General features: G+C 46.2%; 1 protein-coding gene across 2 annotated transcripts; it reads right to left on the reverse strand.

The window, feature by feature from the left end:
- Nucleotides 1–4,716: 4,716 nt before the first annotated feature.
- rgs17 (regulator of G protein signaling 17) lies at nucleotides 4,717–16,370 on the reverse strand (the record flags this gene model as incomplete). Of its 2 annotated transcripts, none has more annotated exons than XM_080016106.1 (5): nucleotides 16,282–16,370; nucleotides 13,147–13,277; nucleotides 5,997–6,071; nucleotides 5,557–5,779; nucleotides 4,717–4,905 (listed from the first exon to the last, which is right to left on the reverse strand). In XM_080016106.1, exons 1-5 carry the CDS (start codon nucleotides 16,282–16,284, stop codon nucleotides 4,717–4,719), a joined length of 621 nt encoding a protein of 206 aa, XP_079872232.1. In that variant the 5' UTR covers nucleotides 16,285–16,370. The 2 variants fall into 2 exon arrangements, with proteins under 2 accessions (XP_079872232.1, XP_079872233.1); XM_080016107.1 differs by having other exon boundaries at nucleotides 5,557–5,788.
- Between the last annotated feature and the right edge of the window lie 599 nt (nucleotides 16,371–16,969).

Raw genomic sequence — 16,969 nt, forward strand, 5'->3', positions numbered from 1 at the left:
ATTTCTATAGATATATTGAATATTTATATAGAAACAAAAATAGCGTACATTTTTTTGCTGAAGAAGATTGAACATTATCAGCAAAGGGCAATGTAAACCATCGTCCAGCCAGCACATGTGAAAGATATGGTAGCTTGCCCTTCCCAACTCGCCCACAGTAACAGATTTGCATAGGCAAAAATGGGATTAGCCCTTTGACAGTGGAATTCCTGAATCTTTATAGAGAATCTAAAAATCTAGTTCGGCTCAACACAATGGAAAAACAAAAACAAACCCATACAAACAACAACAACAACAACAAAAAACCCTATATCGACCAGGCTTGGCTCTCTTTAGCTCCTCTCGTCAAATACATGTTCATTTTTCTGTGCACATTTTTCTCTTGTTTACAGTGTTAGGCTTCAAGTAGATCTAGAACAACTTGTACATCGACGACTAGATGTGAAATAAATTAACCGACATGAGAGGTAGTGAAAAGCCTACGGAGACGCGCGCGCTCACCTCCTTCTCTTCTTCTTTTTTTTTTTTTTTTTTTGTGTTTCGTCGTAACGGAAAGGAAAAGTCGAAGTGTCGATAAGGCCAGAGCTTCACAAACCGCCGCGCCCGTCACGGCGCTTCGGCCCCCCACGCCCCGCCATGCTTTTTTATTTTAACTCGTTTAAAAAAAAAATCACAGCCACGTTGCTCACAAAAAAAAAAAAAAAAAAAAAAAAAAAAAACATTCACTCCAAAACCCTAAGAAATCCTGAGGATTCCGTAAAAGCCGAACTTTCCAAAGTCGGCGATGACACTGAACCGCCTCACGCCGACCTCGCCGCTCGTCACATTACGCCTTTGAAATGCAGATTAGGGGGGTAAAGAAAAAAATGGAGAACCTTGTTCCTTTGGCGTAAAACTCCCGACGAGAAATAAAGGGAGGGAGCAGAGCGCACCGGCTTCAAAACCCACCGTCCTGTAAAAACGCTCCCAAACGGAGACCTGGCACCCCCAAGCGGCCGCTCCCGCGTTGTTACTCATGCTTATTAAGGTACACCCTCCCCCCCACGTCTCCCCCCCGACGTCTCCCCCGGCTAGAAATGTAAACTGGGTGTAATTGCACCACGACTTCATTATCTGCTCGTTGGTGAAACATTCTGGTTTTGCGGCGCCCGCCGGCCCCGGCAGCGAGGAGCCGCAGCCCGGGCGGGGGCTCCTCCTCACACGTTGGGCCCAGGAAGGAAACGACAGCGTTGCCTCGGAAACTACAAGAAAAAGCAGCTCCGAAATCCCACGGCTGAGAGGGAACCCCCCCGCGGGAGGGGTACGCGAGAAAGTCTTGTCTTTTTGCCTCCGCGTCCAGGCGAGCGGGCACGTGCATGCGCGGCTTTGCGACGAAGAAGCGGGTTGGAGCTTTTGCGACGAGCCCTGCGGGAACACCACGTCAGCTGCCTCTTAAGTATCGTATTGCCAAAGGTGACGGGGTCGGATGGAAACGCGCCCCCCTTTTTTTTTTTTTTCCTTTTTCCTTCTCCTCTCTCTCTTCTTCGAAAGGGAACCTCGCGGGAAAGAAAAAAATGTTGGATGTCCGTTTCTGCCGGTTTCGGGGAGTCAAATCATTGTGACGTCACGGCGTCGACGTTTTTGCTCTCGTTTTTTTTTGGTCCAAATCCTCGGCGACAAAGCTCGCAAATGCTGACTGGAGGCCTCCCGGACGGTTTCGGCATCGCCGGCACGTTTGGAGTTTCGGCGCCGCGTTGCGCTGCTAGGTCGTTTTTTTTTTTGTTTTTTTTTACATGATAAACCACCGTTATCCGAAACCATCCAACACTTTGAGAAAAGTCCGAAAAGGAGAAGAGCGCAGCGATCCCGATCCCCGATCCCCGTTTTGCACGCCTCCGAGGCGGCGAGCGTGCAGCGCTGCTTGTGGTTACATCGACACCGAGCTTGGCACAACAACTTCAGGTAGTTAGAAAGGAGGCGGCAACATGGACGCTCCTGCGCGTCGCCGAGGAGTGGCACTGTTTTATTGACACTTGAGATTGCACTAACCACCAACGAGGTTAGTTATCAATCATTTAACATGAGAAATCTACTACGGTTGAGGCCCGAAAAAAATACTAATATATATTTTGATATATATACATATATATATATATACATATATATATGTATATAATACACTGCTATCATGCACTTTCTACTGCACATCCACAGGCCAGGAATAAAGTGTTCAAAGGTTCACATCTTCAAAAATCTAAATGTCCAAGTATTGAAAAATGTTAATGGAACAGTTGGCAAGACCCTCTTAACTATGTTTTTTTTTTTTTTTGATAAGTGTGTAACTTAACCGTACGCACATCTAACCATTATCAATGCATGCTGGCAATGTCAGATTAGAAAAACAAACACGAGCCTCCAGTCTGTGAGGGCCGGCTGTGGGAATGGACCTTTATTATGGCTAGCACAGGCATGCTAACCGCTAGCCTAATGCATGCGGGAAAACCTAGTTGGCTTCGTTGAACAAACTAGCGTGTAGCACGGAAATGCTAACTTATCACCGAGTACAGTATGTCGACATTTTGGCATTGTAAGGCCAACCCTCTTCACAATAAAATGGGCGACCGGAACGGGGGGCGGCTCGCCGAGGGAGCGCTCACACGGCGGCTCCCCACGGCCTCGTCCGCTGGTTTCACAGACATGCGACTGAGAGACAAGAGCGCCGGCTCCCGACGTGAGACTACGCTCAACATTGCAACGAGTCGATCATCTTTTTGTAATCTATTTTTTTTGCTGAATCGCTCTCGTGTTTGTCACCCGGCGCACGCAGCCCCGGCACCGCGGCGGAGGTCCGCCCGCCGGGGGTCCGCGTTACCGCCCCGCCACAATCCGGCCCGTCCCGCTGGCCCGTGAGGGGTCCAAGCCGGGATCCGCCAACCCCAGGAGATACAACGCTCCCGACGACAGCACCTTGGGTGTTAGCGCTACGGCACCGATGCCGGGACTCTTTGCCAAACCTTCCGGTGTTCTCGCAGACCTCTGCATGTAGCCCCTAAAGATGTGCCTTCCAAAGAACCAGCGCACCACTGCTCTACACCGCTCCCACGTGATTGGACTGGAATAGCTCACCAGACACCGTTTCTGCAAAGGAGATTGAAAATGTCAATGACTCTCCAATGGTGTTATTCTTTCCTTCTCGCGCACGCAGGCGCGCGCACACACACACGCGCGCACAAACACACGCGCGCGCACACACACACGCACACGCACACACACACACACACACACACACGGGGGCGGACCTGTGCTTGTCAGGTTGTAATGGTCGGTGTGGGGACGGTGGGTGAGGTGGGAGGAGGAAGAGGGAAGCTGGGGTAGTTGGACAAACTGTGGTTTGCTTTCCAGAAAACATCCTGCCCCCTGCCCCCTCCCCCCCGGCACGTAAAAAGGCATTGTGGATTTTTCTCAGAGGAGAGACCATGGTTGTCTTTTGTTGTTTTTTTCGCTATTTTTTTTTTTTTTTTTTTTTCCAAAGTTCATAAGAATAAAAATAATACATGTAGCTGCCCAACCACAATTCTAGCCCTTACTTCTCCCAGTTAAAGAATTGTAAAGAGGGAAAGTGCTTGGACGGACAGACGGATGGATGGACAGATGGTGAAAAGACGGGTAGACGCCGCCGCCGCCGCCACCTCCTTCCCGGCGCGGCCGTCCCTCCTCCACAATAAAGAAAAACTGCACCGAGCTCAGAGTTTGCAGTGTACCACCCTTTTCCCTTCACCGAACACGGACAGCCAGACGGAGGAGACGGGCCCCCCTCTCTGATTCTGAAGATAAATGCTACAGTATGTGGCTAGCAATGTCAGGCTACTGTAGATAGATGGAGAGAGAGAGGAGATATGAGAGAGAGAGAGAGAGAGAGAGGGTGAGAGAGAGAGATGAGCCAATGAGAGTTCCAGAACCTTGTATTTCATGCAGAGCCAGTGTTTCTAATGGTTGAATCGGGGGAGGAGCCCCAAAACCCAACATAAACTGGGCTTCATATTTGGGGGAAAAAAACAAACAAACAATCAAAAAAACAAACCAAGAAAAAAAACATGCACGCACGCGCACACACACACACACACACACACACACACACACACACACACACACATATATATATATATATATATATATATACACACACACATATACATATGTATTCTGAGGCAGGTGGCAGAATTTGACACAATTGGGTATGACGGAACAAAACTATATAGTCGAAAACAAAAAAATGAAACGGAGGAGAGAATTGGATTTCTCGACAGTACAGTACAGCAATAGTGGGCGTGTCATTTTTTTGTGTTTGGTTCTCCCTCGCTCCCCGCAGCGCAGGGAGTCATCGTCCACAGTCAAACAACCGCTCAGTCGTCCGCTTCACCCCGGTACCGACGGGCGGGCTGGGCCAGCGGCTCAAAACACCGACCGCCACGACCACTAAGCACTAGTTAGTCAACCAATCGGCGGCGAGCGTGAGCCGCCACGCCCGCCGACGGGCCGAAACCCGAGGCCCGCCCGACTGAAAATAAACTCGTTAAAAAATATAAATTAGAACAAAAATTCCTGTATTTGACTCAGTCTTTTCAATCAAAGAAGGGAGTTGTTTTCCAAACCCGACTTGTGGCACCATAGTAGTATTTGAAGTTTGAGCAGAGTAGTGTCGTTGGCATAGGGTCGACGGCGGAGGAGCTCAGGGGCCTAGGTGTCGAGGCAGGAGCGCCTCCTGTTGGCCAGGAGGTCTCTGTAAACGGAGGAGTTGAGGAAGCGGGGGAAGGAGTCGCGGTGCATCAGCGTGTAGATCTGCAGCTGCGCCTCCTCGTACATCAGGTTGCTGGGCTCGGCCAGGTTCTGGTTGATGCCTTCCCTCACCCGCGAGTCCAAACTCACCTAGAGCGTAGGGGGGAGGGGCATGATGTTAAGGGTCTGGCACGGGCGTGGCATGACATTTCTTTCCTTTTTGGATGTTCGACAAAATTGCGTTTCACAAGACGACGGCCCCGCTCTCGAAAGGCGTCGGCGCAATCAGCGCTAAGGGGAAAAACGCGGTCGCGCACTCAGGTAATTTGAGATCAGGAAGACAACATCATGGCTGTACATCGTACACTGTGCTTTACCGTGCCGCGTACGGCGCTCGCTTTTTATTATTCCTAATTGTGGCGGACACGTTTGCATCACTGCCAGTTGCCGCCGTGTGCGTCTTCTCGGTGTCCGCAAAGGATGATGGAGGCAGTGTGCCGTTTTTTCTTTTTTATTTATTTGCGATCCTCACTCGGTGGTCACCAGAGGAAGCCACACAATGAGCTGTTTGGGGAACAGCGCAAATGAGTATTGATTTCCAAAATAAATAGGTGCTTGCCGTTATATTTGACACCCAAAAAAATTTAAAAAAAAAAGGACTTTGTCGGCCACAAAATGTGGTATTCTCCAACGTTTTGATACTCTGCCCCATCAATGACATTTCATCTATATCACAAAAGCACACTGGTAAACGGTGACTCGTTTCTCTGCCGAATACATTTGAAACAGCGTGGACGTTACCTCTTTGGGCGACAATATGGACACGTAGTCCTCGTATATGATCCTGGCCCGCTCGTCCACCACGGCGGGGTTGGTCTCCTTCTTCAGCTCCTCGCAGGCCATCCAGAAGAGCAGGTTCTCCTCGCTGTACTCGGAGCGCAGGAACTCGCGGAAGATCTCCCGGCCCTCCAGCGAGCGCATCATCGCCTCGAAGCTCCTCGCCCACGACACCACCTCCTCCAAGCTGGGGTGCCTGCAGCAACACACACACACACACACACACACACACACACACACACACACACACACACACACACACACACACACACACACACACACACACACACACAGACACACAGACACACACACACACACACACGCCGGCGGGTCAGGTGCGTGCCCGTGGGCCGCGTTCGGGCCTAACGCTAACAAAACAGAGAGACGCGCGCAAGCTGACTTACTGCTCCTCCGTGGCCTCGATGCTGTCCATCTTGGTGCAGGTCTGGTGCTCACTCCCCTCCATCCGGTCTTCATTCCTGGAGACAGAGGGAAAATGTGGGTCCTGTGTAAGTACTGTTCACAACCCCCATTTTGGGCATCTGTTGCTCACTTATTCACCACCACCACCATTAAGTTCACCGCTCTCGCAGGGTAACCGCCGTGGAAAGGTTGCTGGTGTTTGGGCTTTCGGGTATTTCTTCAAATAACTTGTTTAACGTCGTTGAACGTTCGATAATACAACTCCGCGGCAGTGTCCCCCTTCCTCACGCCTTCTCATTTTTTGAATTTGATTTTTTAGAAAAAAGGACATACGAGAACGCGCGGTTACGTCCGAGTTTATGTGAAATTCGAAACAACCACTTCAGGCATCGGACACGTGGCAAGATTGTCCCGATCGCAATGGAAAATTGAAGATTGAAGAGCATCATCCATTTGCAATTATTAAGATGGACAATTTCAGTTTCATGACAGACAGTTTCATGTTACACCTGGACTTGCGGGGATTTATTTTTCCGCAACATTTTTTAAATTCTTCACAGGGTACAATAAAACAGGTTCCTTTCAGTTTACAGGGAAGTTAAACCTTTATTTTTTTTAAATGCCATAAATTAATGTGTGAATGTTTTTATAAAAATACAAACCTGTTACTTAACAGGGGCTATATTTGAAATAATACGTGTCACCTTCATCAAACTAGAAAATAGAGGGTTTACAAATTTAATACAGTCCATGGACTATATGGGTATTTTGAGAAACGCAACCCCTCTGTGAATTCATCTTTTCAGTCTTAACAGCAGCTGAAAGTTGGAATAACCATGTTATGACCTTGTTATGTCCCTGAGCAAGGCATCAAAGCCACTAACTGCTGCGGAGCGTCCACAGTTGCCTCACTGTCGCTTTTTTTGTGGAATTACTGGACATTCTGGTCAAAGGGGCACGCTCCCTTGAACACACAGTGAAACGCCGGAGGAGAGGGAGACGCGCCGGTGCTTCGTGCGTCTCCGCCGACTTGGACCTCGCACACGGTTACCGGGAATATTTCTAAATAATGTGCGTTCACTGTGCAACAAACTGGATAAACTTTTATTGAACTTTATCGCTCATCACATGTGGATTGATTCGCTAATGTAAGCCAATTTATATTTATAAATTGTAATTATTTATTAAAAAAAAAAAAAAAAAAAATTAATAATAAGAAATTAATAAAAAATACACAATCTAATGGCAATTTCAGCGTTCAAATCGTTTATTTTTTGAATATTTGAATTTGGTTACTGCAGCCCTAAAATATATATTATCAACATCATTGTCGTATGAAAACAGTCCAAAAAGTTGTGGAATTTGTGCGCTGTGATTATGTGCGAGGGACCCTCTTCGACCGTGTCAGACCAGACGTCACTGAACATCCCAGATTCTGTCTTTTATCATTCTCCTTTTGCGGGAGCCGCGACGGGCCGGGGTCTGGAGGAGGGCGAGTTTAAGTTGTAGTTGTTGTTTGATGAAGACCTGCCACCTCAGCTACTTATATTTTTTGATTCACAGGGTGAGGCAAAAAAAAAAAAAAAAAAAAAAAAAAGACTCTATGTGTCACCTTTCCCTTAAAACAAATCCAGGCGCCAGTAGCGGAAGTCGCTTCCTTCAACGAGAGGCAACGGTGCTCATGGGAAACGCTATTCTGCTCATGGGAAATGATTCAAGATTCAAGAGGTTTATTCGTCACATACATATACATACTTTCATAGGTATATGCAGTGAAATGTAATGCAACGCACCCGGTGATTACACACAATATGTCCTAGGAAAATTTATTTCGACTAGACCAACTAACTGATTCCTAAAATGTAATACAGTAGGTCGAGTACTTATAGAATAAAATAAAATAAAATAAAATAAAATGGAATAGAAATGCTAATCTGTCCTGGGAACACCACGCTTTTCTCAATTTCTGGTTGCAGCTTTAAGTTCAGGTTCAGTTTGGTTTTCTTGGGGGTCATTTTTTTTCATGACTATCTAGAAAAAAAATATATAAACTTTTTCAAAACTCTGGTTTGGTTTGTACTAAAATCTCCTTCATAAACACTTTAGTCCGGGCAGCTCTTTGTCCGGTGAGACTTTAACTATCTTTGCATCTCGACAGAACCGTTTTAAAGCGGGGTCTTTTGTGGCAGGACTTTGCCTTGAGAAAAGGAAATACTGTAAGACAAGAAAGAGTACCAAGGCACAATTATTTTTCTTTTTTTTCTCCGCGTCATCTCGAGGAGCCTCTATGCACGGCCTCCTACATCTTTCATCAATAACCTTACCCTCTAGCAGCTCTAAAGAAATCTATTAAGGAAAAAGGCAAGCTGCCACATCAATACCCCCCGAACACACACGCACGCACGCACGCACGCACGCACGCACGCACGCACACACGCACACACGCACACACTCACACACGCACGCACACACACACGCACACACACACGCACACACACACAAACACACAGTATCTCTCTCAATGGCCATACAGTACATTACGAGTCCTGGGTGCGATACGGACTGAGCCGTCTATTTTTGTCCCGCTGTGGACGAATTTCCTTCCCCTCACCATCTCTTGTCAAAGTCTCCATTGTGCTGCGTAAATGGGATAAGCTAGCCACAGCCCTGGGCGCGCTCACAATACGGCTAAATATACAGAGTGTTCTTCACAGCTGTTTTGCATGTGATGTGGCTATGGAAATAGAAAGCACCAGGACCAGATAAGGGCACTGTGTGTGTGTGTGTGTGTTTCAGGGGGGGACGAGAGGGGCTCGGAGGAGGGGCGTGGAGGACGCTGCGGATTAAATGAAAACAGAAAATGACACTGTATGCCTTGGCTCATTTGCGCTGACCATCCCAACACAAATTTGTGGGCGGGCACACACACACACACACACACACACACACACACACACACACACACACACACACACACACACACACACACACACACACACACACACACACACACACACACACACACACACACACACACACACACATCAAACTAGCCGGGTGTAAACTGCAAAGACATAGGGAGGAAACCATAACGGACGCTTTCATAACGGACCCGGTTATAAAACCCGAGACTCGCACCGATGAGGCATCACTTCTTTAAAGAGTTAAATCGCCGGCCACGCAATCAATACAAGCAAATAAGTAAATAAATAATTGCACTTAGTGCGCTTTCCTGGTCTGCAATATGTGAGGGCTGATGCGTTTCTAACCAGAGTGCGGAGTCACAGACTACACACTGCCGGTCCAGTCCGCAGGCTGCCCCCACTTCAGTTTAAGTGGTGTGAAAGAAGCCCAACATTCACCATTCATTGCCGGAGAACAATGTTTCATTCACTTCCCTCTCTGCCGGGGGGGAAAAAAAAAAAAAAAAAAAAAAGGCAGCGACAGTGAGGCAACTGTGGACGCTCCGCAGCAGTTAGTGGCTTTGATGCCTTGCTCAGGGACATAACAAGGTCATAACATGGTTATTCCAACTTTCAGCTGCTGTTAAGACTGAAAAGATGAATTCACAGAGGGGTTGCGTTTCTAAAAATACCCATATAGTCCATGGACTGTATTAAATTTGTAAACCCTCTATTTTCTAGTTTGATGAAGGTGACATGTATTATTTCAAATATAGCCCCTGTTAAGTAACACGTTTGCCATACCGTTCATCTCCATTTCAGTTTTATAATAAAAACAATTATATGTGTAGTCATATAAGTCAAGTCTGCCATTTGGGAAGGCGGTGCTGTTTTTACAACAAAATTAGCAGGTAAACCCGCAAAAAATAGGCGATTGACGCCTTTATTATTTTTTTTTCTGGTGTGTCACTTTCGACGTCACAAACACACCGGAAAAGCTGCATGTCACGGTTCCAGTGTTATTGGGAAAAAAACAAAAACCCAAAAAGACAGTGGAAGCATGGAGAATCCACGCCAGCACCCGGGCACCAGCGACGGGGGGGACGCTCTTCCGGTTTCCGAGATGGGCTCGGTGCTGAGCGGCGCTGGGGGGCCCTCAGAATCGGGAGCGTGGGGGGTTCTCCACTGTGGTTCCCACACTCCAAACACTTCACGGTCCCGAAAAAGTCAATAACTGCTGATTTTGGATTCCAAACGGGAGACGAAGTGATGGAATGATACGTAGATATTCCCACTATTTACGCACCACATACGGCAATGCACGTCACTGCTGCAAGGTCATTTGTCCCGGGCCTGAAGCACGGGTGCAACCTTTCCCCACTCATGACCAACGCCCGATGTGAGGGGGGGGTTACCGGGTTGTTGGGGTTCGAAAACCACATCCCTGGCTCTTTCCCCGTACGGTACAGGGTAGACTTCAGGGATGCAGGCACCAACATTATTTTCAAATTTGAGGGGGACGGACGACATAATTTTGGCCTTTAAGGTTGAAAAAGTTTGATCACATTAAAGGTTACCGGGCGGCTGCACACCACTGTAAAGTGCCCTCTTCTCTGAGTCACAGCACATGTCAAACTGCATGATTTTACATCATTTCCACCAGAAATCCAAGTGAGCTTGGAAGGAATCTGAAGTTAAACACCACGCTGTTTGTATGCAGTGAGTCTTTCTGGTTGAGGTTTATGTTTATTTTTTTATCATTTATGTTTGCTTTCAAAACCCCGAGAGCTTTGCACACGCAAATGACCTTGAAACAATTGCTGCGCCAGAAAAAGTACCATTTCTACTTTCGAACTTAACGTCACAAAACGTGAGAGGGAACGACGGTGGCTGTGGAGCCAATGTTTTGACATTTATTTCAAGCGGTAAACTACCCACCGGGACTCGCTAAACCCATTGAACTGACTGACTGTCTCAACAAACAGTAGCCAGCTCTATGGTTTTGTGCGTTGGCTACAGTTGCGAACAGAGGCTTCATGCATTGGGTTGAGTGGCCCTAAAAGCACAAGTATCCATGCGATAGAGTGGCGCCGCGGCTCTGATGCAGGCGGGCGGACGGGATGCGCCCCGTCTTTGTACACAGGGTTTCGCTTTCTCTCTCTTGCGTTGTTTCCAAACTATATCCATGGTATCCGCCCTGACAGTTGTTTAGAAATGAGCCTTTCCTCTGTTATGTTTGCTCCCTCCCACTTCGCTCTGCTCCGTGTCCACTTCGTATTGGGTTTTGATTTCGTCTTCTTGAATTAGACGGGGCGTTGCGTTTTCCACGGTTTGACACAAAATGGCTTCTTACGTTCCAAGTGTGTTCAACGCAACTGGCCACGTCAGATAAGCTGAAATTAATTTATTGACTTTCTCAGTCCGGAAGCATGACTATTTCTTTAGTGACATTGACTTGGGCTATGTGCTGGAAACTATGCATCTTCTTGTGATAAAATAGACCGTATAGCTTGAATACAACCTCTATGCATTTGTATATATGTATGTGATATTTGCCTTTACTTGAAGGGGAGCCAGAGAGCCTGTTGTACTGGTTTGGTAGATCTTACTTAACCTGCAAGACTGCAGATCTATCGGCCTGAATTTACTTTGTTCCTTGGTGATATTTTATGTTTTGTTTATTTTCAATTTCTACGCTGTTTCAAAGCTTTGTTTAATAGGTATTATTTTGTTCAAGATCATGTGACATTATGTGACATTTTTTTGGATGATAAAAGTAATCGAACACTTACAACAAGTACAATAAATACAATTAAATGAAATTAAAAATAAAATAAAATTAAATTAAATAAAAATAAAAAAGAGAGAAAGACAGAGAAAAATAAAGATTTGGACAGGTTTGGTTAGAAAGACCTGCATTTTGCTGACTAGCCATAGTTTCACTCCCAGGTGACTCCATACATATCTTAGTGGATGGTACCTGCCTACTACTATACTGGTTGGTGCTACTATTCTGGTTAGTAATAGTATAATGGTTGGTACTACTATACCGGTTGGTACTACTATACTGGTTGGTACTACTATACCGGTTAGTAATAGTATACTGGTTGGTACTACTATACTGGTTGGTACTACTATACTGGTTGCTACTATTGCTATACTGGTACAAGAACAGTTTGCAGAGACTAAGGCCCTCACTCATAACAGGAAAAGCTGCGAACATCCAAAACACTGCATGAGCCCTTACAAATCACTATCAACTTAGTTAGTGTGCTGTGTAAATGAGCCTCCTGCCCCAGCCTGTTAAATGTCCATAAGTAGACAATGATGCACCGTGATTAATAACGACAGGGATTTTACAGGGATTAGGGAATAACGCCCACGGGTGGAAAACGGAGAAAGAAGGGCGTCATATTCTACAACATTGTGTAACACATTATTTACTGAATGTTGCTCGACTGTCACTGAACCCAAAGGAACAGATGAAGACAAGACAGGGATGGAGGAGTAATGAACGCTTTACAACCTCTTGCAGTGTCTTCTGTCAAAATTCTCTCTCTCTCTCTCTCTCTCTCTCTCTCTCTCTCTCTCTCTCTCTCTCTCTCTCTCTCTCTCTCTCTCTCTCTCTCTCTCTCTCTCTCTCTCTCTCTCTCTCTCTCTCTCTCTCTCTCTCTCTCTCTCTCTCTCTCTGCCTGCCTGCCTGCCTGCCTGCCTGCCTGCCTGCCTGCCTGCCTGCCTGCCTGCCTGCCTGCCTGCCTGCCTGCCTGCCTGCCTGCCTGCCTGCCTGCCTGCCTGCCTGCCTGCCTGCCTGCCTGCCTGCCTGCCTGCCTGGCAGGTGTTTATATAGATCACTGGCCTGTGATGGAGCCCTGGCCTCAAATCTGTCCAACACCTTTGGGATGAATGGGTGAGTCAGGCCTAATCGCCCGACATCAGTGTCAAACATTATTAAAGCTCTTGCGGCTGAGAGGAAGCGATGTTCCACCATCTGGTGGGCGCCCGTAATTTTAGGATGAAACGTTTCGACAGGAATGTGTCCACATGCTTTTGGCCGTGGCGCGTATCCCGCCACGCATCTTCCGGCTTTGTTGGGGTTTGCCATTGCCCTTCTAAGAGTGTAGAACATGAACCTGTAAAGCCTGTTGAGACTCGAACTAGAATGAATCGCTATACAGACGGACTTGAACTGACTTGCAAACCCGACGGTACGTTCCCCTCGGCACCTTACCACAGACACTTGCAGCAGCCACACCAGCAGAGGCAGCAGGTGTTTGGCCGGGGCTGTCCTGGAGCCTGGGGGGGACCCTCAATGTGCGCCGCCTGCCGTTTTCTCATCTCCACTCCACTCAGACTCCGGGGCTTCCCAGGTGGACACGGACACATACACACATGGACACACATACACACACACACACACATAAACACACGTTAATGTTGAACACCAACAAAATACCAATTCGTCGGCATTGGAAAAAAGTAACCGGTGAAGATCCACACAGACTGACACACTGAGGTGAACACGGGAGGCCAAGATTGAGAGAAAGAAAGAGAAAAGGTGGAGACAGAGAGAGAGGATGAGGGGGTTGAGAGGGAGAACCCCTCGCCTGAGGTTATCCTTGAGCTTCCCTCAACTTAATTTTGGCAGTGAGCCAAGTCTTGCTGCTACACTTATGCTGGGGTTACGCACTGCCGGCTATGGGGCGGCAGTTTGAAGCCAAGTCGCTCTCATCTCGTTGCCAGGTCTCTGTGCCCCTGGCTTTTGTGGACGTGTCGGCTCAAAAATCGACTGGCTGTTATGGGCGCACCAAATATTTCAAACCTCTCCATGTACATTACTGAGTGGGGAAACAGCTCCAGACACTATTGGCAATACACACCTCATACTGCCTCTGAGCTGTTATGCACGAATACATGCATACAGTACTCTGCCCTCTCTAACTTCTTGTTAATACTGGTGACAAATATATTTTCCCCTAAATTTGCAATGCGATCCTCCCATACATCCACGACCCAATGTCTACAACAACGCAGCATTTTGAGAGTGAGCGCATGGTCACACTGCCGTTTTTAGGTCTCTGCCACAATATCAGGGCCCCTGTTCCTGTTAGTGTACAGCATTGATATACTGCAAATCCCCCCTAGGTAACACAGGCAGCGATGTCTCAGTGAGTAGCACAGGACACATGGCAACCTGCACTACACTAAAGAAAAGACAATCCATCACATCAGATGGAGACATTGCAATTACATTTACATTTACATTTAGTCATTTAGCAGACGCTTTTATCCAAAGCGACTTACAATTGTTCAAACACCGATGGACGCAGCCATCAGGAGTAATTAGGGGCTAAGTGTCTTGCTCAAGGACACTACAGCATGCTAGCAGGAGGAGCCTGGGATCGAACCAGCAACCTTTAGATGACTAGACCACCAGCTCTACCGCCTGAGCTACCATCCCCCAATAACACAAGATATGAAAAAAACAAAACAAAAGCATTGGTCCATTGATATACAGTGCAAGGCGAGTTTGGAAATGATAATAAAATAAAATAAAATGTAAAGTTAAAAGTACAAATGTGGCTCAATTGTATTTTAGACACAAATTGCAGAAATCAAAAATACGAAGAATTAAAGAGGATATGTTACAATGAAATAAGAAAAATGCTGAGAAAGTAGCCTTAAAAAATGTTGTTTTTTTGCTCAAAGAGCTACACTGTGCACGACCCACCCGGCCTTTTATAAGCCAAGCACCATTTTAAGTCACTCACCAGACAATTTTGGCAAATATTTTTGGTCCAATTTAGATTTAAAGCAGTAGATTATAATACGGATTTTGAGATATACATATCTATTATTTTCTGTTATTAGGGTTCGAGCACTAAAAGGAAATTGGACATTGGTTGGAAGGTAGAATGTGTAGCTGATGTGCAGCCGGCAGAAATATTCGCCAACACATGTTTGAAAGGTTAACATGAATTTCAGCACCTTTTTCTCACTCAACATTGCACTTATTTAACCACAGCCACAGTGCTTAGTCTGAACAATTATCCTTAATTAGCACAGACACACACCTATCCTGACTTCCAAGTCCCATCTTGCCTCTCCCCTTCTAGCTGTTCAATCTATCCTCAATGGGATTCTTCCTTAGGGTTTCAACCTTCCAATCAACAGCAGCTACACCACACACGTGGCTTTGAGTGTAAAAACATGTTAAAAACACTCGTAATAACCACCCTGCCATGTATATGGAAAGACGAAACACATTCAGTACAACTAAGGTGCTACATTTAATATCTTCCTCCAAGCGGTAAGAAATACCTGCTTCAATAAGCCTCCGCTGAAAGCCCTCGCGCTTGCACTCATTTCCATTTACAGCTTAAACAAAGAGGACGCTAAAGCCATAACTGATTCTAGTTTGTAGAAAATGACTGTGTGGAAGTAAGGGACGTCGTATCGCAATAAGGCAACAATTCAACCAGTCTCTCAGTTTCGGCCCCGTGTTGGATTATAAATAAATCAAGCTACCTTACCTGCAAAGTCATCGCTCAAATTAAAGTCCTCATTTAAATTTGTGTACGTCTCAAACAGATTTTTCCCCGAGCCGGATGGCTTTCCTCCCACTCTGTTTCTGCGCCCGCTGCCATCAGGTTACGTGGGACGTTGCAGGACAAGGAGACCTGCCTGATATATAAATGCCGTCGCCTGACCACTTGAGTAGCCATCAGTTATTCAGCGACCAGGCGGCAGCGGCGGAAAAACAGGTGGCAGGGTGCAAACAACAGTGAGGTATTGCTTTGTTCAAACGCTGGAGGAGGAAGCTACGGTGGAGGGGCATGCAAATATAGGGTGGAAACACAAATAAAAACTATGCAGATGAGGGACAAAAACATAGAGAACCTTTATATAATCTGTCACACAAACATTACATCTTCCTAATGTTTGTTGATTTTTTTAATAGGGATCCAAATTTAGATGCCGTCTGTTCAAATAAAACTAGAAAGATTAGAAAGATTAGAAAGTATATACAGACACTAGCTGTATTTTTTGGCGTGCTGTACTTATTAATCCAACCCGTTATTATTATACATTTTCAATAATTGAAAGACATCTTTAAATAAGAACTACTTGTGTAACCTGCAGAAGGGGAAAACTAAGACACAATAAAAAACACAAGATTAAAGGACGGGATATCTCTTTCACTCCTTTACACTGGATTTCCAATGACTTAACTACATTTTTCCAAACCCTTAATATATCATGCATACCACATGGGTTTTCTACTTGTATTAACTCTTAAGGGCAGTGTTCAAAAGGTATTGGTCAACCAACACAACCAAACTTGATTGAGACGAATCAAACCTACCATGAGAATTAGTGAATTCCTGAAGACAGGTCACACAGAGCAGTCATGGCGCTGAGGTAAGAGGTTGGTGGACGGCCACAGGCTGGTTGACTGACTGACTGACTTGACTAACTGAGCGTCTGTTTGGCCTGTAGGAAATTGAGGATAAGGGTATGAGTTCTTTTTTTTCTGCTTAGAAGAGGGATCGCTAACTTCACCATCCCTGACCAGCCGACAACGAGAGGCGACGGGAGAGCTGAGGCAAACGAAGACTTTCTCCCCTCCGTGTTTCTTTCGCTGAATCGCTCCTTTTGCTCGTTCTCGCTTGCACCTCCTAGGCTTCCGTAGCTTTCAGGAAGGGGTCGGGGAGCAGGTCATTTGTAGACTTGGGAGTGCAGAGAGCAGCAGAGCAGTTTAACAGCATCTGAAAAAAACACCAGAGAAAAAGAAAATACTTTTTAATTATGCTTATTTTTTTTGAAACTTGTGCTTAATCTTACTCTTCTAATGCTACTTTTTCCTAGAGAGGGTTTAACTGGCTGTAAATACAGTGGTTTACTACCCCCTAAATGTACTTATTGTGAGTCTCTTTGGATAAAAGCTAAATGCCATAGTGTAATGTAGTGTCTATTACTGACACAATTTGTGCCTGTAACAGCATCTTGATCAAGGCTCTTTTCTCATGTTTAATGACATTTCGAAGTAGTAA

The sequence above is a fragment of the Zeus faber genome, assembly GCF_960531495.2.
Source record: "Zeus faber genome assembly, chromosome: 16".
In the NCBI taxonomy this organism is placed as follows: Eukaryota; Metazoa; Chordata; class Actinopteri; order Zeiformes; family Zeidae; genus Zeus; species Zeus faber.